Source organism: Bos indicus x Bos taurus, chromosome 3 (genome assembly GCF_003369695.1).
Source record: "Bos indicus x Bos taurus breed Angus x Brahman F1 hybrid chromosome 3, Bos_hybrid_MaternalHap_v2.0, whole genome shotgun sequence".
In the NCBI taxonomy this organism is placed as follows: Eukaryota; Metazoa; Chordata; class Mammalia; order Artiodactyla; family Bovidae; genus Bos; species Bos indicus x Bos taurus.
The window spans coordinates 113,595,098-113,618,690 of NC_040078.1; the positions used below are offsets into that span (position 1 = coordinate 113,595,098).

The 23,593-nt window shown below is 53.2% G+C and overlaps 1 protein-coding gene across 1 annotated transcript in view; it reads right to left on the reverse strand.

Moving 5' to 3' along the window:
• MROH2A (maestro heat like repeat family member 2A) overlaps positions 1-23,593 on the reverse strand; it is a 56,092-nt gene that overhangs the window by 28,886 nt on the left and 3,613 nt on the right. Inside the window, exons 4-19 of the mRNA XM_027537968.1 lie at positions 21,097-21,228; positions 20,729-20,891; positions 17,626-17,724; positions 16,875-17,026; positions 16,242-16,385; positions 14,865-14,957; positions 13,694-13,772; positions 13,443-13,556; positions 8,932-9,008; positions 7,829-7,948; positions 7,444-7,554; positions 4,660-4,804; positions 3,193-3,233; positions 2,571-2,712; positions 2,082-2,134; positions 1,617-1,724 (exon numbers count right to left, since the gene is read on the reverse strand). Of these exons, the coding sequence (XP_027393769.1) occupies positions 1,617-1,724; positions 2,082-2,134; positions 2,571-2,712; positions 3,193-3,233; positions 4,660-4,804; positions 7,444-7,554; positions 7,829-7,948; positions 8,932-9,008; positions 13,443-13,556; positions 13,694-13,772; positions 14,865-14,957; positions 16,242-16,385; positions 16,875-17,026; positions 17,626-17,724; positions 20,729-20,891; positions 21,097-21,228 (1,773 nt within the window). The remainder of the gene's footprint in view (positions 1-1,616; positions 1,725-2,081; positions 2,135-2,570; positions 2,713-3,192; positions 3,234-4,659; positions 4,805-7,443; positions 7,555-7,828; positions 7,949-8,931; positions 9,009-13,442; positions 13,557-13,693; positions 13,773-14,864; positions 14,958-16,241; positions 16,386-16,874; positions 17,027-17,625; positions 17,725-20,728; positions 20,892-21,096; positions 21,229-23,593) is intronic.

Here is a 23,593-nt window from a genome sequence, read left to right on the forward strand (position 1 = left end):
GTCTGAGTGAACTCTGGGAGTTGGTGATGGACAGGGAGGCCTGGCGTGCTCGATTCATGGGGTTGAAAAGAGTTGGACACGACTGAGCGACTGAACTGAACTGAACTGAATGGAAATGATCTTGAAAAATTTTTCATGTGATTACTTGCCATTTGTATATCTTTCCTTCACCCATTTTTAAATTGGCTTATTTGTCATTGTATTATTGAGTTATAAGAGTTATTTATGTATTCTAGACACAAGTCCCTTCTCAGGGTCTAGATTTACAAATATTTTCTCTCAATCGGTGGGTTGATTTTTCACTTTCTTGACGGTACCATTTTCAGCACAAAACTTTTTAGCTTTGATGATGTCCAATTTATCTATTTTTTCTTTCATCACTTGTGTTTTTGGGTGTTATTTCTCAGAAGACTTTGCTCAAGCCAAGATCATGAAGATTTATGTTTCATTCTAAGAATTTTATGTTTTACCTTTTATATTTACATATATGGTCCATTTTGAGTTAATTTTTGTGTATGGTATGAGGAAGGGGCCCAACTTCATTCTTTTATGAATGCAGCTTTTCTTTTATGAAGTAGCTATGCAGTCTTCCCAGCATCATTTGTTGCAAGGACTACTCCTTCCCCACTGAATTGTCTTGGCACTCTTGTTGAAAATCAATTGACAGTGAATGTGAAGTCTATTTCCAGACCGTCGAATCGATTCTATCAAACTGTTACCTGTCCTGATGCCAGGATCGCCCTGTCTTGTTTACTGTAATTCTGCAAGAAGTCTTGAAATTGCAAAATCCGAGTCTTCCAACTTTGTTCGTTTTTAAATCATAACGGTGTTGGCTATTCTGTGCCCCTTATATTTCCAGAGGAATTTTAGGATCACCTTGTCAGTCTCTGGGGGTGGGGGCGGGAAGCCAGCTGGGATTATAGTGGGGGTCGTGTTGAATCTATAGATAAATTGGCAAGTGTCACCATCTTAAATATATTGTCCTCCAATCTGTGAACATGAAATGCTTTCGTTGGTGAAGACCTTCTCTGATTGTCAGCAATGTTTATAGTTTTGTAAAGACCCCTTAACAATGAAATACACACACGCGGTGGTCATGAGCCAACAGCTGGATGAGACAGGGAGGAGAAACTGGTGTGTGGGGAGGGGTGGGGGTGGGTGTGCAGCAGGTCTGAGAGAAGGTGTTCTGCTCTTCCCCCCCGTCTGCCAAAGGTGGAGGCCCACCACCAAGCCCCAGCTCTGTTTCCCCCTGCAGGCCTTGTCCTCCCCTTTGGCATCCTGTGGTTCGGCGTCACCTTCATCCTTTACACCATTTACCAAAACACGTTCAGACATCTCATTCCTTGCCATGGACTCTGCAGGGGCGACGCTGCAGGTGCGGGGCGAGGTGAGAGGAATAGGGAAGCGGGTGACTGGAGGGGAAATGCCCCCCAGCTCCAACAAAGCAGGTTCTTGAGGGAAAAACAAGACAGAGCAAAACACTACAGGCCTCGGGCCCAGAGCAGCCAGCCGTCTCCCCTCCCCGGGCGCTGTGGACAGCCGCAGGCGTACTGGTCTCACACGCGCTGTCCCGGAGTCCCCTCCCTGTCTGAACAGCCCTGCCTCTGGGAACCAACCTTCTCCAGGGAGGGGCTGTCGAAGCTCTCGATCTGGTTGTTCAGCTCTTTGCTCAGACGCAGGCTCCAGTTGGAACCCCGAGTCTTCTTGAGGGAGTTTCTCAGAAACTGGGGGTGGGGGAAGAAGGCACAGGTGCGCAGTGCTCCAGAGGGCGCTGTGACCTTGAGCAGTGACTTTCCCTGGCTAGCGCTTCCCTGCTCTCTAGATGGCTTCGCCCTTTCAGCCCCGACCCAGCGCTAGTGCTGTGTGGGCTTGGGGGCTGCCGGGAGGGGGTCCCCTGGGCCGCCTCGGGGCTCTTGGTTTCCAGGGTGGGGTCCCCTGCTGTAGCTGCTTGTGCTCCCCAAGTCTTCTGACAGGAGGGGAACGTGTTCCCTAGGGGCTCCTAAACTCCCCACACGCCAAACCCACCAAGAACTGCCCCCACCGCCCCCCACCCCGGCCTCAGGCGGCGGGATCGCCTCTACCTGAATCAGCTTGTCCTCCCACGTCTTCTGGTTCCATGTAAACTCGGTGTGTTCTGCAGAGAGAAGGCCACCCATGCTCCTCGCTCCCACTGCTCCTTCATGCCGCCTCCTAAATGCAGCAGCTGGGGTCCTCCGTGAACACACAGCACTTCCCTCCCCACCCTCCCAAGGACCTGGAGCCTGGGCGCCTTGGCTCAGGCCACGTGACTTGTACACGGCATGTACACTGCTTGGGGGTGGCTCACACACCCCGCTCCTTTGCTCAGACCAGGTGGTTAGTACATTGCATGTACACTATGGGTGTGTGTGAAGAGATCACATGCGCATCTGAGCTCCTTTGCTCAGGCCACATGACTAGCACCCAGTGGGTACCCTGAAGGCGGGGGAGTGACCCACACAAGCACCGCAGGCTCCTTTGCTCAGGCCACATGACTATACCCAGTATGTACACTTAGCGGGTAGCTTGCACAGGCACCCTGGACATCTCACCTTCCAGGTACTTGACCAGCAGGGGGATCTCCAGCTCCCACATGTCGGCCATGGAGGGGGCGATGCTCTGGCTCAGGGTCTTCAGAAGGTTGAGCATGGCGATCCCACGGCCCTCCCCCTTGTAGGGGGATGACATCAGTACCTGGGGAACACCAAGACTCCAGCGGGGCCTCTCCTGGGCTGGGCAGCCCCAGGCCTCGTGCACCCCAACCTGGGGTCTCGCTGTCAGAGCCCTTAAAGGGAGAGTTGGACAGGATGGGGCCTTTCAAGACGCGAGAACGCGGGCTCCCTCCCCACCCAGGGTTCCATGGACCTCGGAGCAGGGTCAACACAAGGAGGAAGATGCAGGGGTGCAGGGCAGAGCTGACCCCCAGGGAAGGGCAGGCTGCTGACAGTGTCCTGCGGATGCTTGGGGCCATTTAAGGGCCAGCAGAGAAATCTGGGAGCCTGCTGCCCTTGCCGCATCTCCCCAGAGGGACGACGGGAGCCTGGAAAGCTCTGTCCTGCCAAGCATCCAGCTCCAAGCTCCCCCTGGAGGCCCTGGGGATTAGGAGCTCATGGGAGGGGCACCGCAGGACACAGCAGGGGCCAGGCCAGTGCACGGCCCCCGTGAGCCACTCACCAGGAGACGGGCCAGCAGCTTCTGTGGCGCGGGCAGGTCCACTGGGGAGAGAAAGATACAGGATACTGAGGCTGCCCGGCTCCTGTGCCCCGGGGGAGCTTCTCCCTGCACGGTGCTGCCCCAACAGCATCCCAGCGCCCCCCAGAATGCAGGAGGGGTCAAGACAGGGGCTTTTCCACAAAGAACATCATTACAACTGGCCATCCTGGGAAGGAGGAGCCTGGTGTTACAGGCTGGGGCTGAGAAGATGCTCTTTTTTTTTTTTTTTAATATTTATTTTAATTGGAGTCTTTACAATATTGTGGTGGGTTTTGCCATACATTGACATGAATCAGCAATGGGTGGACATGTGTCCCCATCCTGACCCTCCCCATCCCATCCCTCAGGGTCATCCCAATGCACTGGCCCTGAGCACCCTGTCTCATGCATGGAACCTGGACTGGCAATCTGTTTTACGTATGGTAATATACATGTTTCAATGCTATTCTCTCAAATCATTCCACCCTCACCTTCTCCCAGAGTCCAAAAGTCTGTTCTTTACATCTGTGTCTCTTTTGCTGTCTCACATATAGGGTCATCGTTACCATCTTTCTAAATTCCTTATATATGCATTAATATACTGTGCTCTTTTCAGGACGTGCCCGCTTGGGAGTGCACACCAGGCCAGTGTGAGAGTGTTTCTCTCCTACTGTGAGTCTCTGCCTCATTGAGCCAACAGTAACTAGACACCCGTCCACTCCTCTCCCCTCCCTCTGCAGGCTTTGGGAGGCTGTGAGCCCAGGAATAGCAGGAACTCATAGCATTTGGACCAGCAGGCAAAGGAGGGGCAGGCCTGCTGAGAAGCTGCAGGGAGGGGCAGCACCCAGGAGGCAGCCAGCCCCAGACTCAGGGTTGGGGCAGGAGGCAGACCAGGGGGTGGTCTAGCCAGATGCTCAGAGCTGGCTCTGCCCTTCACCATGGCTCGGTCCTGTGAGGCTCCCAGTCACCTCCTGTCACTGGACACATCCATCCTCAAAGCCCCAGGACCATGACAGCAGCCCCCTTGGACGGCAGGGTCCCCCGTAAGTAGGTCGGTGTTGTCCCTTTCTTGAGGGTCTGGTGCTAACAAGTGCGTCATCAGGGGCGAGTGGGAGGGCCTGGTGGGGGTGGTTCCAGAGGACTCGGATGGGATATACAGTCCTTCCAGTGGGCTCCTGGGGGCCAGAGAGCTCACACCTGGGGGAAGCCTGAGCCAGGACCCCTGCCCTGAGGTCTGTGCGAGGGTTGTGGGGAGGTGGGGACGAGAAGAATGGGCTGCCAGAGGAAGAGTGTACGATTTTAACCTCCTCGGATTTCAGCAAGGGTGGCCTCTTTGGGAAGGCCTGGCTCTCTGGGCTCCAGGGTGCTTCCTGGAGAAGGGGGAACAGTCCGAGTCACGAGGCGGCCCACCTGCCCAGTCCCTCCAGCTGGCACAGGGGGGCTGCCCACCGTGCCTGCTCTTGCTTGCGTTGGCCTCCTCGTCCTTGGCGTGCAGCTGGCGTTCGGCCAGGTTGGTGAGGCTGACGCAGATGGGGGTCAAGGCCTCCGTGTAGTCCGTCTCCATGATGTAGCACAGGAGCCTCACCCAAAATTCCTGGGGGCGGGCAGGAAGGGGGTGCTGGGATCAGCCTGCGACACTGTGCCCGCTGGCCTCCTCCACCCCGCATCCAGCATATCCTCTCTGACCAGCCCTCCCTCGAACCCCCGATCCCCTAGAGAGGCACACTGGGCGTACAACCTTGCCGTGCTTGCCAATTGTGATGATCAGTTTCTATGTGTCAACTTGGCGAGTGAACGCACACAGTTATTCAATCAGGCACTAATCTAGGTGTGGCAATGAAGGTATTTTGATGCAATCTGATGAAAGTCCATAATCTATATAGGAGGTTACTCTGGATAATATGAGTGGACTTCATCAAATCAGTTGAGGGTAAAAAACAGGTTTCCCTGAGGAAGAAGAGAGCTTGCCTCAAGGTTGCAGCCTCAGCTACTGCATGAGTCTTCAGCCTGCCGGCCTACCCCCTAAATTTCAGACTTGCCAGCCTTCACAGCTGTACGATATATATGTTGTTGTTCAGTCGCTCAGTCATGTCTGACTCTTTGCGACCCATGGACTGCAGTATGGCAGGCCTCCCTGTCCTTCACCATCTCCTGGAGTTTGCTCAAACTCATGTCCATAGAGTCGGTGATGCCATCCAACCATCTCATCCTCTGTTGTCTCCTTCTCCTCCTGCCTTCAATCTTTCCCAGCACCAGGGTCTTTTCCAATGACTCGGCTCTTCCCATCAGGTGGCCAAAGTACTGGAGCTTCAACTTCACCATCATTCCTTCCAATGAATATTCAGAGTTGATTTCCTTTTGCATTGACTGTTTTGACCTTCTTGCTGTCCAAGGGACTCTCCAGAGTCTTCTCCAACACCACAATTCTAAAGCATCAGTTCTTTGGCACTCCCTCTTTTTTATGGTCCAACTGTCTCATTTGTACATGACTCCTGGAAAAACCATAGCTTTGACTATACAGATCTTTGTCTGCAAAGTAATGTCTCAGCTTTTTAATATGCTGTCTAGGTCTGTCATAGCTTTTCTTCCAAGGAGCAAGAATCTTTTAATTTCATGGCTGCAGTCACCATCTGTAGTGATTTTGGAGCCCAAGAAAATAAAATCTGTCACTGTGTCCATTGTTTCCCCATCTACTTGCTGTGAAGTGATGGGACCGGATGCCATGATCTTCATTTTCTAAATGTTCAGTTTTAAGGCAGCCTTTTCACTTTCTTCTTGCAGCTTCATCAAGAGGCTCTTTAGTTCCTCTTTGCTTTCTGCCATACGGGTGGTGTCATCTGCATATCTGAATTTATTGATATTTTTGAGATACACACACACACACATATCTCCTACTAGTTCTATTTCTCTACAGATTCTTAGAGCCGTGACTCTAGCCTTCCAGCTTCACTCTGCCATCTCCCATCTCACCAGATGATCACTGAACACCCCCAGTGACCCTGATTCCCTTTAGCCCCACTCCCACCCCTAGGAGTTTGGGGTGAGCTCCTGTGCTACTAACAAGTGAAGTTGCTTGATGTGTTCTAGCGATCAGGACTAGAATCCCTGGCTACTGGGCTCCCCCAGGGATGCAGCATAATGAACAGGAAAGAGCATTTTTATCCTGGCTCCACTCTTTACCAGCTTAGACTCCTTGAGCAAATTAATGAGTCCCTCTGAGCCTCAGTTTCCTCATTTATAAAAGCTAGGTAATAATAACAACAGAGCTTACCTTACAGGGTGGTTGGGATAATTAAATAAGACTCTAGATGTTACACATCTAGTACAGTACCTGCCACGTGTGATCAATGAATTGTAACCATTATTATTACTATAACTATTATTTCTGTAATTAAGAGAAGCTGCCACTGGATGGGGAGCATCTGGCCCATGGCCTCAATTAATAGACAATGATTCCCTCCATATGCAGTGATGATAAACTTTTCCTATCTTATTTCTATGTCACATTGTAATGCAATTAAAAATTGACACATATTTTCCCCCTAAAGCCTGTGAACAACTTGGGGGTCATACTGAGCCTTCCTGTGTATGCCCTGATGACTTACACATAGTTGGAACTCATGAATGTTTGTGAAATATAATCCTTAGAATCATTTATTTGCACACTCACACATATACACACTTCCATGCATATGCATTTGCTTCCCAAGTGGCCCTCGTGGTGAAGAATCTGCCTGCCAATGCAGAAGACATAGGTTTGATCTTTGGGTCAGAAAGATCTTCTGGAGTAGGAAATGGCACCCCACTCCAGTATTCTTGCCTGGGAAATTCTATGGGCAGAGGAGCCCGGTGGGCTACAATCCATGGGGCCACAATCAATCAGACATAACTGAGCGACTGAATACACGCACACATGTGCACATACATGCACACGCCTGGAGTGAGGGGCTGGAAGGTGACAGATGCATTTCCAGCAATAAGTCAAGTGACATGTGTTAGGCCTGCTATGTGCCAAGCACTGCCCTGGTGAAGGTAATAAGGGCCCAAGGAACTGAATCTTGAAAAACAAGCTCAGGTAATTGGAAGATCTGGGGCTCCCCATCCTCCCAAGTAGTGGGAATGGGAGAAGCGACAGTGCAGAATTCTGGGCCTGTGCTATCGTCCCCTCACAGCCTAGCACCGCACAGACCTGAGCCATCAGCCCCAGTGTGCCAGCCCAGTGTGCCAACTCACATTGGTCATCCCACTGACAGAAGACGTTATGATCCTCACGGTGTCCATGGTGACCTTGTGGACCATCTTCTCCTCCAGGTCCCTCTGGTAAAAGTTGTCCCTGCGGTTGGTCTGAAAGACAGAACCAAGGAGTGCCTGCTCGTGGGCCAGCAGGGGCTTGCCATGGTCTCAGCTGTGGTTTCCTCTCCCGCAAGAGGCTTGACTCCCAGACACTGAGTCTCCCAGATGCCCAGAGCTGTGCACATGTTTCACTATTTTCTAGACCCCTGGCAGCTTGCTGTGTGTGTCTGTGCGCATGTACATGCATGCAGGTTCCTCAAGCAGTGTTCTTTCCTCAATGCAGTGGAAACCATTTCCAAAGCCCAGCTGCTCCACCGTCACTCACCAGTTTGTAGGTGGACAAGGTCAGCTGCACAGACACGTACTTCAGGCCCCAACCTTTGATCCTGTCCTGGAAGCCGGACAGGGCCAGCTGCCCAATGATACGGAGAATGGCCATCCTCACCTGAGAGGACAGAGCACAGACGTGCTTGGCGCTAGAGGTTCCGCCTCCTGCACCCAACCCCGTGACATGAGACAGCTAGGATCTGAGGGTGCGGTGGTCTGGAAGGGGTTTCCGGGGCTACCTGGCTGCTGCCCATTCTGTCCACCACCTCATCCAGGTGACTCCGCCTGCCTCATCCAGGGGACCCCGCTCAGCAGCAACCCTACCCAGGAGCCTCATCTAAGCCCCTGAGACATGAGCACAGTGCTTTCTCTGTAGAGTTGCTCCATCCTCAGGAAGCCCTAGTGAGAACCACCTGATTCTTCTCCTGGGCTCCCCAGGGCTCATACATGGGGATGACACAGAACAAGCCTATTCCCTCTACTCCTGCCATCCTCTAGGTATTGAAGACGGCTGTGCCTCAGGCTCTAGACCGAGTGCCCCTGTTCCCTCCCTGGTTTGTGCAAACCCTCACTGTCCTGAACTGCACCCCCAGGACATGAGGGGTCAGCCGCAGGGGCCATGTCCAGAAGCCAAGCTATTCTCCAGGGGGCCGAGGCTGCAGTGGCCAAGATGGTGGGGTTTTTTTTTAACCTTTATTTGCAGAATTGCTTTTCTCAAATGTGGTAATGACCTTACAAAACACCTAGCTAGCCAAGCAGCTTGGGCTGACGCTGGGTGTGTTTGGCCTCTCCTCTGCCCAGGGTGGTGTCGGAGCCCCTTTACAGGAAAACTCCAGGTTCTTGATGACAGGGAGGGTCTTGGAGGAAGGGCCACAGCTTCGAGGAGACTTTCTTCTCTAGCTCCACTCAGGACTGGCTGGGAAGGTAGGTTTTCGATCAAAGGGCCTTCCTTGAGAAGGCAGCCCCACTTCCACACACAGAGCTGGAGGGGAGGGGTGGGCAAGCAGGCTGCAGCTGATGAAGAAGGCACCCTGACTTCCCTCCACTTGCCCCGCAGAGGCCCAGCACACACCCCCTTTCTGGGTCTCTCCACCCTGTTACCTTGGACCGGGTGTCGGAGAGTGTGTTCTTGACCACCCGGACGGCCAGGTAGATGGTTCTGATGTTCATTTTGGGCTCTGAAAGAGAGAAACCCAACTGGAGGTCCACTGGCCTCAGGGCTGGGCTCTGAGGAGATACCCAGAAGTGGTGAGGCCTCACCTGCCACCTTCCATGGGAGACAGGGGTCCGGGGACTCATCCATGCCATGCCTCCTGAGAGCCTCTGACCCCCTACAAGCTCAGGGCCGCTACCCTCAGAAGCCACCCGGTGCTCTCAGTGCCCGCCCTGCAGCCCAGGGGCCGTCGTCTTCATGCCTCATTCCCTTGGCCTTTGCATCGCGTGGGTTTCTTTGGAAACTAGTGGACTCTCCTTGAGGGCAGGGTCTCCTCCTAAGAGCTCGGTGGTTCCCTTAGTGGGACACACAGGGCCAGACACACAGCGGACACACGGAGACCATGGCACCCAGCTGTGGAGGCCGGGGCTCTGGGGCCAGGCTGCTACGCTCAGTCTCTGGCCCCACCGCATCCCAGCTGTGTGACCTCGGGGACTTACTCAGCCCCTCTGAGCCTCAGCTTCCTTCCCTGTAAAAGGTAGACCCTGAGAGCATGTCCCTCACCAAATCTCTGTGAGCAGTGACACAAGTTAAAACACACAGGGCCTGGTGTGCAAGAGTGCTCTGTGTGTGCTGGAGGGAAGGCTGATGGGGAAGATCAGGGAGGTGAGAAAGAGCCTGGAGAAGGCTCTTGAGAGGTTGGCCTGGACAGAACCACAGTCAGGCACTCAGGGTGTTGTTACACTCAAGTCTAGGTGTTACTAGACATCACTGCAGGAGGAGGAATAAGAGGAAAGGAGGTCGGGGTGGAAGATGGCGGGAATTCAGGCACCAAGGGACGATGTTACACTTAAGAGTTTTTCATCTCTAAAATGGAAACCTTTTTTTCTGATGATAAAAAAAGTCTGTGTTCACTGAGAAATTAAAATAAAAGACAACCAGTCTTCACAGTTTAGGTGTATCCTTCTAAACTCATTTATGTGTAAATGAGCACCTAGATTTCTTTCACATGACCGAGGTCATGGAGGTGGAGGTGATGGAATTCCAGTTGAGCTATTTCAAATCCTGGAAGATGATGCCTTGAAAGTGCTGCACTCAATATGCCAGCAAATTTGGAAAACTCAGCAGTGGCCACAGGACTGGAAAAAGTCAGTTTTCATTCCAATCCCAAAGAAAAGCAATGCCAAAGAATGCTCAAACTACCACACAATTGCACTCATCTCACACGCTAGTAAAGTAGTGCTCAAAATTCTCCAAGCCAGGCTTCAGCAATACGTGAACAGTGAACTTTCAGATATTTAAGCTGGTTTTAGAAAAGGCAGAGGAACCAGAGATCAAATTGCCAACATCCACTGGATCGTGGAAAAAGCAAGAGAGTTCCAGAAAAATATCTATTTCTGCTTTATTGACTATGCCAAAGCCTTTGACTGTGTGGATCACAATAAACTGTGGAAAATTCTTCAAGAGATGGGAATACCAGACCATCTGACCTGCCTCTTGAGAAACCTGTATGCAGGTCAGGAAGCAATATTTATAATTTGACATGGAACAACAGACTGGTTCCAAATAGGAAAAGGAGTAAGTTAATGCTATATATTGTCACCCTGCTTATTTAACTTATATGCAGAGTACATCATGAGAAACACTGGGCTGGAAGAAGCACAAGCTGGAATCAAGATTGTTGGGAGAAATATCAATAACCTCAGATATGCAGATGACACCACCCTTATGGCAGAAAGTGAAGAAGAACTGAAGAGCCTCTTGATGAAAGTGAAAGAGGATAGTGAAAAAGTTGGCTTAAAGCTCAACATTCAGAAAACAAGATCATGGCATCCGGTCCCAACACTTTATGGGAAATAGATGGGGAAACACTGGAAACAGTGGTTGACTTTATTTTGGGGGGCTCCAAAATCACTGCAGATGGTGATTGCAGCCATGAAATTAAAAGATGCTTACTCCTTGGAAGGAAAGTTATGACCAACCTAGACAGCATATTCAAAAGCAGAGACATTACTTTGTCAACAAAGGTCCGTCTAGTCAAGGCTACGGTTTTTCCAGTGGTCATGTATGGATGTGAGAGTTGGACTGTGAAGAAAGCTGAGCGCCAAAGAATTGATGCTTTTGAACTGTGGTGATGGAGAAGACTCTCGAGAGTCCCTTGGACTTCAAGGAGATCCAACCAGTCCATTCTAAAGGAGATCAGTCCTGGGTGTTCATTGGAAGGACTGATGTTGAAGCTGAAACTCCAATACTTTGGCCACCTGATTCGAAGAGCAGACTCACCTGAAAAGACTCTGATGCTGGGAGGGATTGGGGGCAGAAGAAGGGGATGACAGAGGATGAGATGGTTGGATGGCATCACCGACTCAACGGACATGAGTTTGGGTAACTTCCAGGAGTTGGTAATGGACAGGGAGGCCTGGCATGCTGCAGTTCATGGGGTCACAAAGAGTTGGACATGACTGAGCGACTGAATGGAACTGAACTGAACCAAGGTCATGCTATATATAACTGTCCCACACTGTACTGCTATACTTAATATACAAAGAGCGGCTTTTCCATGAAAAAGATGGTATAATATTCCATATGTGGCTATGCATGCCTGTATGTGAAGTTGCATCAGTCATTTCCAACTCTCTGCGACCCAGTGGACTGTAGCCCTCGAGGCTTATCTGTCCATGGGGATTCTCCAGGCAAGAATAGTGGAGTGGGTTGCCACGCCCTCCTCCAGGAACCTTCCCAGCCCAGGGACTGAACTTGCATCTCTTCCGTCTCCTGCATTGGCAGGCAGGTTCTTTACCACTAGTGCCACCTGGGAAGCCCATATAAGGCTATACTATCGCTAAGTCCACAAATTTCTTGTAGAAAAACATGTAGATTGTTTTTAATGTTTTGCTTCTATGCACAATGTTATAAGGAACATCTTTATCCAATTGCCTTTGGGCAATTAATTTCTTCAGGCAGCTGATAAAATGTTAGATTTTGAGCCCGTGTTTTGGGCCCTATCCAAGTGAGCATCCAGAATCGTTTATCAGTTTACACCCCTGACAAGGAAGTATCGGTGGCTTGTTTCTTGTATTCTAGACCAGGGACTAGCAAAGTCTAGCCCTAAGTTTAATTCCAGCCCAAAGTCTGTGTTTGTAGACACAGCTTTATTGGAACACAGCCAGGCTCTGAAGTTATAACTGCTTCTGCTCTACTATGGCCAATTTGCATAATTGTCACAGACTGTGTGGTCTGCAAAGCTGAAAATATTTTTGCTATCTGCCCTTCTGCACAAAAATGGGTAGGCCAACTCTAGTCATTATCATCTCTGCCCATCAGACAGGTAAAAAGGAGTCTCACTATGGCACACCAGTATTGGGGCCTGGAGAATTCCAAGGACTGTACAGTTCATGGGGTCACAAAGACTCAGACACGACTGAGCAAGTTTCACTTTCACTGTTGCTTAAATTTTCATTTCTGTAAGAGATGGGTTTACTGTCAGGAGAAGGTCTTTCACATACAGTTGCTCAGTTTGTGTACTGCACAAGGATATGCAGCTGAAAGGCTGAACTGAAGCCAACCATGCATTTCTCAGGGCTTTCAAGGTGGTGCTAGTGGAAAAAAACTCGCCTGCCAATGCAGGAGACATTAGAGATGTGGATTTGATCCCTGGGTCCGGAAGATTCCTTGGAGGAGGAAATGGCAACCCACTCCAGTATTCTTGCCTGGAGTATCCCATGGACAGAGGAGCCTGGCGGGCTACAGTCCGGAGCCTGGCAAACAATGGGACAGGACTGAAGCAACTGAGCACAGCACGTGTGGTTCTCAAATCATGCAAAAACAAATGCTGCCAGCAGAGGGCACCTTATTCAAATTCAAGCGGATGCTCTGAGCCGGTGCTCTTGGGAACCGTGATTCCCTGTGGATAGCAAGGCCAGGTTTAGGGTTTGGGCTTAGGGATTCGGAAGCAGGGTTTCAGACTAAGTTTTGACTCTGGGTCAATGGGGCTTTAGGGCTACATCTATACTGTGTATCTAGGCTTTATCTGCAGCCTTTCATTTAGCTTTGGGAGTTATGCTAGGATTTGGGCAAACAGTTTGAAATTCAGGCTCAGGTAGAAGCTGGGGTTCAGGGTTGAAGGAGAGGGGCGAGGGTGTGGAGGGTGTGACACAGGCCGGTGTAGGTTCAAGGATAGCAAACATGAAGCTACGGAGAGCCCTGACTCCTTGGCCCACCCAGCAGGGTCTGTAAGAGAGGAAATGATCCAGGGACTTCCCTGGAAGTCCAGTGCTTAAGACTCTGTGCTTCCAACGCAGGGGGTAAGGGTTCGATCCCCGGGCAGGGCACTAAGATCCTACATGCCGCCGCAAGGTGCGGCCAAAAGTTTAAGAAAAAAAAAAAAAAAAAAGGCCAGATATGAGTGACACCTGCCACCCTAGCTCCTGCCCGGTCTTCCTGCGGCGTGAGTGCTCACCATCTGCGCTCACCACTGCCCTGATCAGGGCCAGGGTCCCCACGCGGACGGCCTCTTTGCTCATCTCCATCTGGCTGAGGAAGAACTTCATCAGCTCCTTGGGGTAGGAGCGGGCTGCAGGGGGTTGGGGGGAAGGACGTCTTTAGTCGTGCCCCGAGTCAAGAGCAGCAGCGCTACAAGGCAGCCCCGGGACCCGGCGCTCAGAGGGGCCGGCACTCCCGAGGGCTCCCGGGGGCCCGGGGACGCCTCACCAAGGGCTATGAAGCAGTGCACGATCTCCGTCAGGTTCTGGCTGCTGTACTGCTGCTGGGCGGGGGCCCTGGAGCACACCTAGGGCGGGGCGGGCAGGGGATGGAGAGGTAAGCCCCGCAGAGGGGCACACGAGCAGGAGCCCCACCTGTGCCTCGCCCCCGGCAGGAGGCAGGAGGGCTTTGGCATCGGGACGTGGGCCCCACCGCCACCCTGCCACCCGGAGCCCTGGTCGGCACACCACCCGCCTCCAGCCCGCCTCCCCTGACGCGCCCCCAGCCCGCCTCCCCTGACCCGCCTCGAGTCCGCCTCCCCTGACCCGCCCCAGCGCACCTCCCCTGACCCGCCCCCAGCCCGCCTCCCCTGACCCGCCCCCAGCGCGCCTCCCCTGACCCGCCCCCAGCCCGCCTCTCCTGACCCGCCCCAGCGCACCTCCCCTGACCCGCCCCCAGCCCGCCTCCCCTGACCCGCCTCGAGTCCGCCTCCCCTGACCCGCCCCAGCGCACCTCCCCTGACCCGCCCCCAGCCCGCCTCCCCTGACCCGCCCCCAGCGCGCCTCCCCTGACCCGCCCCCAGCCCGCCTCTCCTGACCCGCCCCAGCGCACCTCCCCTGACCCGCCCCCAGCCCGCCTCCCCTGACCCGCCTCGAGTCCGCCTCCCCTGACCCGCCCCAGCGCACCTCCCCTGACCCGCCCCCAGCCCGCCTCCCCTGACCCGCCCCCAGCGCGCCTCCCCCTGACCGCCCCCAGCGCGCCTCCCCTGACCCGCCCCAGCGCACCTCCCCTGACCCGCCCCCAGCCCGCCTCCCCTGACCGCCCCCAGCCCGCCTCCCCTGACCCGCCCCCAGCGCGCCTCCCCCTGACCGCCCCCAGCGCACCTCCCCTAACCCGCCCCAGCGCGCCTCCCCTGACCCGCCCCCAGCCCGCCTCCCCTGACCCGCCCCGAGTTCGCCTCCCCTGACCCGCCCCCAGCCCGCCTCCCCTGACCCGCCCCCAGCCCGCCTCCCCTGACCGCCCCCAGCGCACCTCCCCTGACCCGCCCCCAGCCCGCCTCGCCTGACCCGCCCCGAGTTCGCCTCCCCTGACCCGCCCCCAGCCCGCCTCCCCTGACCGTCCCCAGCCTCCTCTGACCCGCCCCGGAGAAGGCCCCGCCCCGCGCGGCCCTGGGGCTCACCTGGACGTGGAGCTCCGTGAAGATGGTGTGGAGCTGCATCTGCGGGACGGGGCTGTTGGTGATGACGGACATCTCCAGGATCTGCCTCAAGACCTGTCGCGGGCGGGAAACGGTGGCAGGTGACCTTCTACCGACTCAGGTCACTCGCCAGACCTTTGCTCCTTGACTTTCTCCCTCCTCTGAAGGTATCAGTATCCCCTGGGAGTTGGGCAGAGAGGCCACTTCTCAAGCTCCGCCCAGACCCCTGAGTCCGACTCTGTTTCCAGCCGCCTCTGAGGATTGCGGTGGACACTTCAGCTCGGCAGGGCTGCTCTAGGCCACTGAGCGTGGGCGTTCAAGGCCTTCTTTCCCTCTCTTTTCTAGTCACCGGGAGGTGCATTCCAACTTTTAGACAGAAGATCTGCTGGTGGCTCCCCAAATCTGGCACGTTCATTTCTGTTCCCAGCTTTCACGAGGCGAACGGTCTCGCCTCATCTGTGAATGAGTGACCCCCTTCACAATATACACCAGCCCAGGTCACAACTCAGCTCAGAATCTTGCAAAAACTCCATCTCGCACACGTTCAAGGCTGGTAAGAGGTTGAATGGTGTTCCCCCCGAGAATCCATGTCCACCCAGAACCTCAGAATGTGAGGTCACTTGGAAATAGGGTCTTTGCAGACATAATTAGTTAGGGCTTTCAAGATGAGATCACCCTGACAACCCCTTAGGTCCAAGCACCGCTGTCCTTATGAGAAGAGAAGACACACAGAGAGAGACACAGAGATGGCCATGTGACGACGGAGGACACTGGAGTGATGCAGTGCGTGGGCCACCAGAAGCTGGAAGGGCAAGATTCTCCCCTAGAGCCTGCAGGAGTACAGACTGCCAACACCTTGATTTCAGAGTGCCGGCCTCCAGGACCATGACAGAACACATTTCTGTTGTTTTAAGCCACCTGCCTCCTGGTTCTTTGTTACAACAGCCTTAGGAAACCGATATGAAAGTTGTGACCTCACTGTGGGTCCCAGAACCCTTTGAGGTATCATCCTTTCTGCCTGGCTTCCCTGGTGGCTCAGAGAGTAAAGAATCTGCCTGCAACATGAAAGACCTGGCTTCGATTTCTGGTCCGGGAAGATCCCCTTGAGAAGGAACAGGCAACCCACTCCAGTATTCTTGTCTGGGAAGTCCCATGGACAGAGAATCCTGGTGGGATACAGTCCACAGGGTTGCAAAGAGTCAGACGTGACTGAGTGACTAACATACGTGGAACAGCAGCATCTGTTTCTCGGAAATCGGACAAGTGCCAGGTCCCGTGGCTCCGTCTCCCACCCGGACGACACCCCATGGGACACTCAGGAGCCCTAAATACCCCGAGCCCCCAGCCCAGGCCCCTCACCTGCGTGATGAAGAGCGCCTCCAGGCTGCCCTGGTACTCCGCCAGCAGCAGGGGGATGTAGTCGTACACCTGCTCCCGCAGGTCATCATTGGGCAGGAGGAGGCTCAGCATGGGCTTCAGGGACTTGATGACCCCCAGCTTCACCTAGCACAGGAGCCGGGTCTCTAGACCCCTCAGCCAGGACCCCCTGTGACATCAGCCCCAGCCTCAAATCAAGGACAAGTGACAGAGGGGACCTTGGAGTAGAGTCCAGGCCTCCCCCAGGCCCCGCAAGTGCGAAGCCTGTCCCCCAGGTCCTAATCTGTCACTCAGGTAGCCTTGGACAGGTATTCAACCTCTCTGTGTCTGCGTTTCCTCATTTGTAAAACAGTCCTGTGGCCCAGAGTTGGTGTGGAAGTGGCTCCTACAAGTGAACCGCTTGGAGAGGGCCCGGCACACGTGTAACAGGGACCCTGGTCCAGCAACTCCAGAGACCTTTATCAAGACACCTCCAGGGCCCCCATCACTCTGCCATTAATCAGGTCTCCACCTCCTTGGACCCCATGGTGTCTCAACTCCGCCAGCTGCACAGGCTGGAGAGCAATGACCCGAGGACCACGGGCTCCCACCCCCACCCAGCAGGGCCTGTCTCACCTCCGGGTTGTTGTTCCGCAGCCACACCGTCACGAAGTAGCGATACATGGGGAACAGCTTTACCGCAAACTGGTCCTCAGTCATCACGGGGTACACGCTGTCCTCCAGGTGCCTCAGGTAAAACTGCACCGTCTCGCAGAAGGTCTCCATGGCTGCCGGGGGACGTGCAGTGAGCCCCAGGGGGCAGGACGCAGAACAAAGCCTTCCAGGGCTGCCCCCTCAGGAGGAGCCCTCACACTTCCATAACCAGCAGGTTACTGAGACGGTCAAAGATGCTGCTTGAAAAATCTCCTGCGTCCCTGTCTGTCTGCCTTTCCAACCCCCCTCCCAGCTCCCTGTTTTGTCCTGCATGAAGCCCCTCCTTGACTGAGGGTGAAAGACTCCCCTGAGGGGTGGAGCACACAGGTGTGACTGGGCCCCCAGCCCTGAGGTTCATGTGGCAAGGTCAAGGGTGAGACCTGGAAGAAGACTTTTCACTCAGATCCTGGGGACTCCAAAGCAAAGAGTGGCAAACGCATTTTGTCCTACTTTTCTCAGGTACTGGGGATTGGGGCTCACAAAACCATGACATAATTAAAACCTGGGGCAAGGTGATCAGATATACATGGCCCAGGTCAAGCCCAAGCTGGGACCATTTCCCTGGTCTCCCTCTCCTGCGATTCCCACTGCCCTTTCGTCTCTACCTGTCTACCACTGCCTTCCTTCCACACCCTGATCGGGGCAGACCTGCAGGCCCAGGTGGGACACTTACCACCACAGATCACCTGGCGCATCTTGGCTTCATTGGCGAGCCTCAGCATGGTGAACATGGTGGCCAGGGTGATGCCCATGTATGGCATGAACTCAAACACTGCAAGGTGTGGGCAGAGGTCTCAGGGAGTTGGAGGAGAAGGGTCAGCAGAAAGGACACCACCACCACCCACACTTCCAGTGAGTGCCCAGAACAAGGCCAGGGAGCCCCTTTGCATGGGCTGGGCCACAGGAGATGGCAGGAGTCAGGCGAGGTAAGAAGTGTGAGCTGGGAGCAGGTGAAGGGGAGGGGAGATGGGGGGAGGAGAGAAGGAGGGAAGAGGAAAATGGGGAGGAAAAGGGAGGTGAGGGAGGGGAGATGGGGGAGGGGTGGGGATAGGTGATGGGGGAAGGGGAGGGGCGGAGGAAAAGAAGGAAGAGCCCTGCTCTTCCTGGGGCCCCAGGGAACAGAGAGGAGGCAGGTCGTGGGCCTCCCAAGCCGCCACTCCTTTGTTGTCTCCTAAACATATCAATAATCTCAGATATGCTGATGACACCACCCTTATGGCAGAGAGTGAAGAGGAACTAAAAAGCCTCTTGATGAAAGTGAAAGAGGAGAGTGAAAAAGTTGGCTTAAAGCTCAACATTCAGAAAACTAAGATCATGGCATCTGGTCCCATCACTTCATGGGAAATAGATGGGGAAACACTGGACACAGTGTCAGACTATTTTTGGGGGCTCCAAAATCACTGCAGATGGTGATTGCAGCCATGAAATTAAAAGACGCTTACTCCTTTGAAGGAAAGTTATGACCAACCCAGATAGCATATTGAAAAGCAGAGTCATTACTTTGCCAACAAAGGTCCGTCTAGTTAAGGCTATGGTTTTTCCTGTGGTCATGTATGGATGTGAGAGTTGGACTCTGAAGAAAGCTGAGTGCCTAAGAATTGATGCTTTTGAAGTGTGGTGTTGGAGAAGACTCTTGAGAGTCCCTTGGACTGCAAGGAGACCCAACCAGTCCATTGTGAAGGAGATCAGCCCTGGGATTTCTTTGGAAGGAATGATGCTAAAGCTGAAACTCCAGTACTTTGGCCACCTCATGCGAAGCATTGACTCATTGGAAAAGACTCTGATGCTGGGAGGGATTGGAGGCAGGAGGAGAAGGGGATGACAGAGGATGAGATGGCTGGATGGCATCACTGACTCGATGGACGTGAGTCTGAGTGAACGCCGGGAGTTGGTGATGGACAGGGAGGCCTGGCGTGCTGCGATTCATGGGGTCGCAAAGAGTCAGACACGACTGAGCGACTGAACTGAACTGAACTGAAACAGTTTTCATTTCAATCCCAAAGAAAGGCAATGCCAAAGAATGCTCAAACTACCACCAATTGCATTCATCTCACACACTAGTAAAGTAGTGCTCAAAATTCTCCAAGCCAGGCTTCAGCAATACGTGAACTGGGAACTTCCAGATGTTCAAGCTGGTTTTAGAAAAGGCAGAGGAACCAGAGATCAAATTGCCAACATCTGCTGGATCATCAAAAAAGCTAGATAGTTCCAGAAAAACATCTATTTCTGCTGTATTGACTATGCCAAAGCCTTTGACTGTGTGGATCACAATAAACTGTGGAAAATTCTGAAAGAAATGGGAATACCAGACCACCTGACCTGCCTCTTGAGAAACCTATATGCAAGTCAGGAAACAACAGTTAGAACTGGACATGGAATGACAGATTGGTTCCAAATAGGAAAAGGAGTATGTCAAGGCTGTATATTGTCACCCTGCTTATTTAATTTATATGCAGAGTATATCATGAGAAACTCTGGCCTGGAAGAAGCACAAGCTGGAATCAAGATTGCTGGGAGAAATATCAATAACCTCAGATATGCAGATGACACCACCCTTATGGCAGAAAGTGAAGGGGAACTAAAAAGCCTCTTGATGAAAGTGAAAGAGGAGAGTGAAAAAGTTGGCTTAAAGCTCAACATTCAGAAAATGGAGATCATGGCATCCCGTCCCATTACTTCATAGGAAACAGATGGGGAAACAGTGGGAACAGTGTCAGACTTTATTTTTTGGGGCTCCAAAATCACTGCAGATGGTGATTGCAGCCATGAAATTAAAAGATGCTTACTCCTTGGAAGGAAAGTTATGACCAACCTAGACAGCATATTCAAAAGCAGAGACATTACTTTGCCAACAAAGCTCCGTCTAGTCAAGGCTATGGTTTTTCCAGTGGTCATGTATGGATCTGAGAGTTGGACTGTGAAGAAAGCTGAGCACCGAAGAATCAATGTTTTTGAATTGTGGTGTTGGAGAAGACTCTTGAGAGTCCCTTGGACTGCAAGGAGATCCAACCAGTCCATTCTGAAGGAGATCAGCCCTGGGATTTCTTTGGAAGGAATGATGCTAAAGCTGAAACTGCAGTACTTTGGCCACCTCATGCGAAGAGTTGACTCATTGGAAAAGACTGATGCTGGGAGGGATTGGGGGCAGGAGGAGAAGGGGATGACAGAGGATGAGATGGCTGGATGGCATCACTGACTCGATGGACATGAGTTTGGGTGAACTCTGGGACAGGGAGGCTTGGCGTGCTGCGATTCATGGGGTCGAAAAGAGTTGGACACGACTGAGTGACTGAACTGAACTGAAACATTCTAGAATGATGACCCAGACACTGAGTGAGATGGCGGTTAGGAGGAGGACAGCCGCGTGCCCTCTCCCATTGTGACACTCCGTTTTCTCGTGTACTGGTTCCCAGTGCCTCACTCATCCACGGGCCACTGCCCCACAAGGCCTGTGTGGAGCGGATGCTCAGTACGTGTGCACAGACTGAAAAGGGAAAAAGGGAGGGAGCGAGGGAGAGAACGGGGCCAGAGGTGGGGGGCGAGGAAAGAGAGGTGTGCAAGAGAAGGGCCGGCAGGAGAAAAGACACAGGATGGGAGGCACAGGGAGGGGATCTCAGCAGCTGAGAGGGAGGGAGAGACACCAGAAGTGAAACAGAGGAACGCCAGAGGAAGGCAAGAAGAGGGAGAAATGGGAGGGGTTGGGGGCAGGGACCAGGGCAGAGGCACAGGGGTGGCCAGACGGGCAGACGCCGGGGCCCAGTCCCCACGAGCCCTACCATTGCCGTTGGCCAGCTTGGCCAGGGTGATGATGACAAATTCTTCCGTGAGGTTGAGGGGTTTGAGATGGTGCTGCAGCTCGTACATGACCAAGCTGAAGTGGTTTCGGGACAGGGCCACCAGGGTGTCGCTGGCCACCTCTGCCCTCATGTAGCCCTCCATCTGCAGGGCACGGGAGAACACGTGGCTTCACCAGCATTCCTGCCCCTCACCTACTCCAGCCCTGCTGGGGTCCCATGGGCCCCCTCAGCCTACTGTTGTTCCCGTGAGATAACCGGACAAGGGCCTCGGGCCTCCCATGCCTCACCCACCAGAGCCCAGCCCCCTGGGGTGGCGGCCAGGTGGGCGGGGGCAGGACATCCACTACCTCCAACATGTCCCTCATCTCCTTGGAGGCGATGGTGACCAGCCTCTGGACGCAGCGCTCCTCCAGCTCTCCCTCCTGCTGGATGATCTCCTGGAGGATGTTGTAGATGTTGACTTTGCGCTGAGTGGAAATCTGGGGAACAAGTGTGGCAGGTGGGGAGGTCCAGGACCAGGCAGTGGGGCCTGGGAGCCCACAGATCCACTGCGGTCTCCCTCCTGCTGGCCCTCCCCCTAATACCTAGGAGACTGTGATTTATAATAAGACGTGTGTTTGGTCTTCACCCAAGCACAGAAGCCTGAAATCCTTGGAATTTCCTAGCAATGAGAGTGACAAAGATGTCTTTTTTTGTTGTATTATTGAGATGATTTTTGGTCCACACCTAAGGATGGGGAGGGTTTCCCTGGTGGCTCAACTGGTAAAGAATCCTCCTGCCATGTGGGAGACCTGGGCTCGATCCCTGGGCTGGCTGGGAGGATCCCCTGGAGAAGTGAATGGCTACCCACTTCGGTATTCTGGCCAGGAGAATTCCGTGGACTGTAGTCCACGGGGTTGCAAAGAGGCGGACAAGACTGAGCGACTTTCCCTTTCACTTGAAGGCTGGGGAATGGTTGGCAGGAGAACCCATCATCTGACTAGAGCACTAGCACTTTCAGTCCCAACCACTCGGACCCCCCAGGAGGAGAGTGGGGCTGGAAGTTGAATCAATTGCCAATGGCTAGTGATTTGATCAACCATGCCTAGATAGTGAAGTCTCCATAAAAATCCAAAAGGACAGGGTTCAGAGAGCTTTAGACTGGTGAACACACGGAGATTTAGAGGGGATGGGAGGCCCAGAGAGGACATGGAAACTTCACGCCCTTTCCCATACCCTTACCCTATGCATCTCTTCCATCTATCTGGTCCTGAGTTATAAGAAACTGGTAAGTAAAAGATTTCTCTGGATTTTGTGAGCCCCTCTGGAAAATTCATTAAACTCGAGGAGGGGGTCATGGGAACCTCCAGTCTATAGCCAATTGGCCAAACTTACCACTGGTATCTGAAGCACGGGCCAGGCTGGGGTGGTCTTATGGGTGCATGCGTGCATGCTGAGTCACTTCAGTTGTGTCCAACTTTTTGTGACCCTATGGACTATATATAGCCCACCAGGCTCCTCTGTCCATGGGATTCTCCAGGCAAGAATACTGGAGTGGGTTGCCATGCCCTCCTCCAGGGGATCTTCCCAACCCAGGGATTGAACCTATGTCTCTTATGTCTCCTGCATTGATGGGCAGGTTCTTTACCACTAATGCTACCTTAATGGGACTGAGCCCTTAACCCATGGAATCTGACACTATCTCCAGGCAGACATTGTCAGAATTGAGTAAAACTGTAGGACCCCCATCCCCAGTTGGTGTCAGCAGATTGGCTTGAGGCGGGGAATCCATACATTGAAATTGGATGCTGTATGATTAACACTCCAGCTGGTCGATGAACCCATGATCCTCAAACCGCCCCAGCTCTGCCCCCACCTCCAGCCTGTCTCACACCCCTCTCCCCTCCCCCATCAGACTCATCCAACTGGCCCTGCCCCCATGGCCTGCATCTGTCCTCGCTACTCAGCAAGACAGGGGTCAAACGGTCAGCATACAGGGTCCTCCACAGACTTGGCACTGACCCTCTTGCAAAGTTCAAGACAACATGCTCTATTTTGCTTCCTACATAGCTCTGGTCACCATTTTAAGTGACCTGAATGAGGATGGGATTTGACAAATAGGTTTTGCAACCTGATCACTCCTGGAGAGTCAGATTTGACAATGACTCTCATTCAACCAGGGATGGTACACCACCAAGAAAGAAAGGTGGATGCTTCTCTCTATGGAGCCTCATTTGGGAAGCACTGGACCACTATCAGTTCAGTTGCTCAGTCGTGTCCGACTCTTTGCGACCCCATGAATCGCAGCATGCCAGGCCTCCCTGTCCATCACCAACTCCTGGAGTTCACTCAGACTCACGTCCATTGAGTCAGTGATGCCATCCAGCCATCTCATCCTCTGTCGTCCCCTTCTCCTCCTGCTCCCAATCCCTCCCAGCATCAGAGTCTTTTCCAATGAGTCAACTCTTCGCATGAGGTGGCCAAAGTACTGCAGTTTCAGCTTTAGCATCATTCCTTCCAAAGAAATCCCAGGGCTGATCTCTTTCAGAATGGACTGGTTGGATCTCCTTGCAGTCCAAGGGACTCTCAAGAGTCTTCTCCAACACCACAGTTCAAAAGCATCAATTCTTTGGCGCTCAGCCTTCTTCACAGTCCAACTCTCACATCCATACATGATCACTGGAAAAACCATAGCCTTGACTAGATGGACCTTTGTTGACAAAGTAATGTCTCTGCTTTTTAATATGCTGTCTAGGTTAGTCATAACTTTTCTTCCAAGGAGTAAGTGTCTTTTAATTTCATGGCTGCAGTCACTATCTGCAGATTTTGGAGCCCAGAAAAATAAAGTCTGACACTGTTTCCACT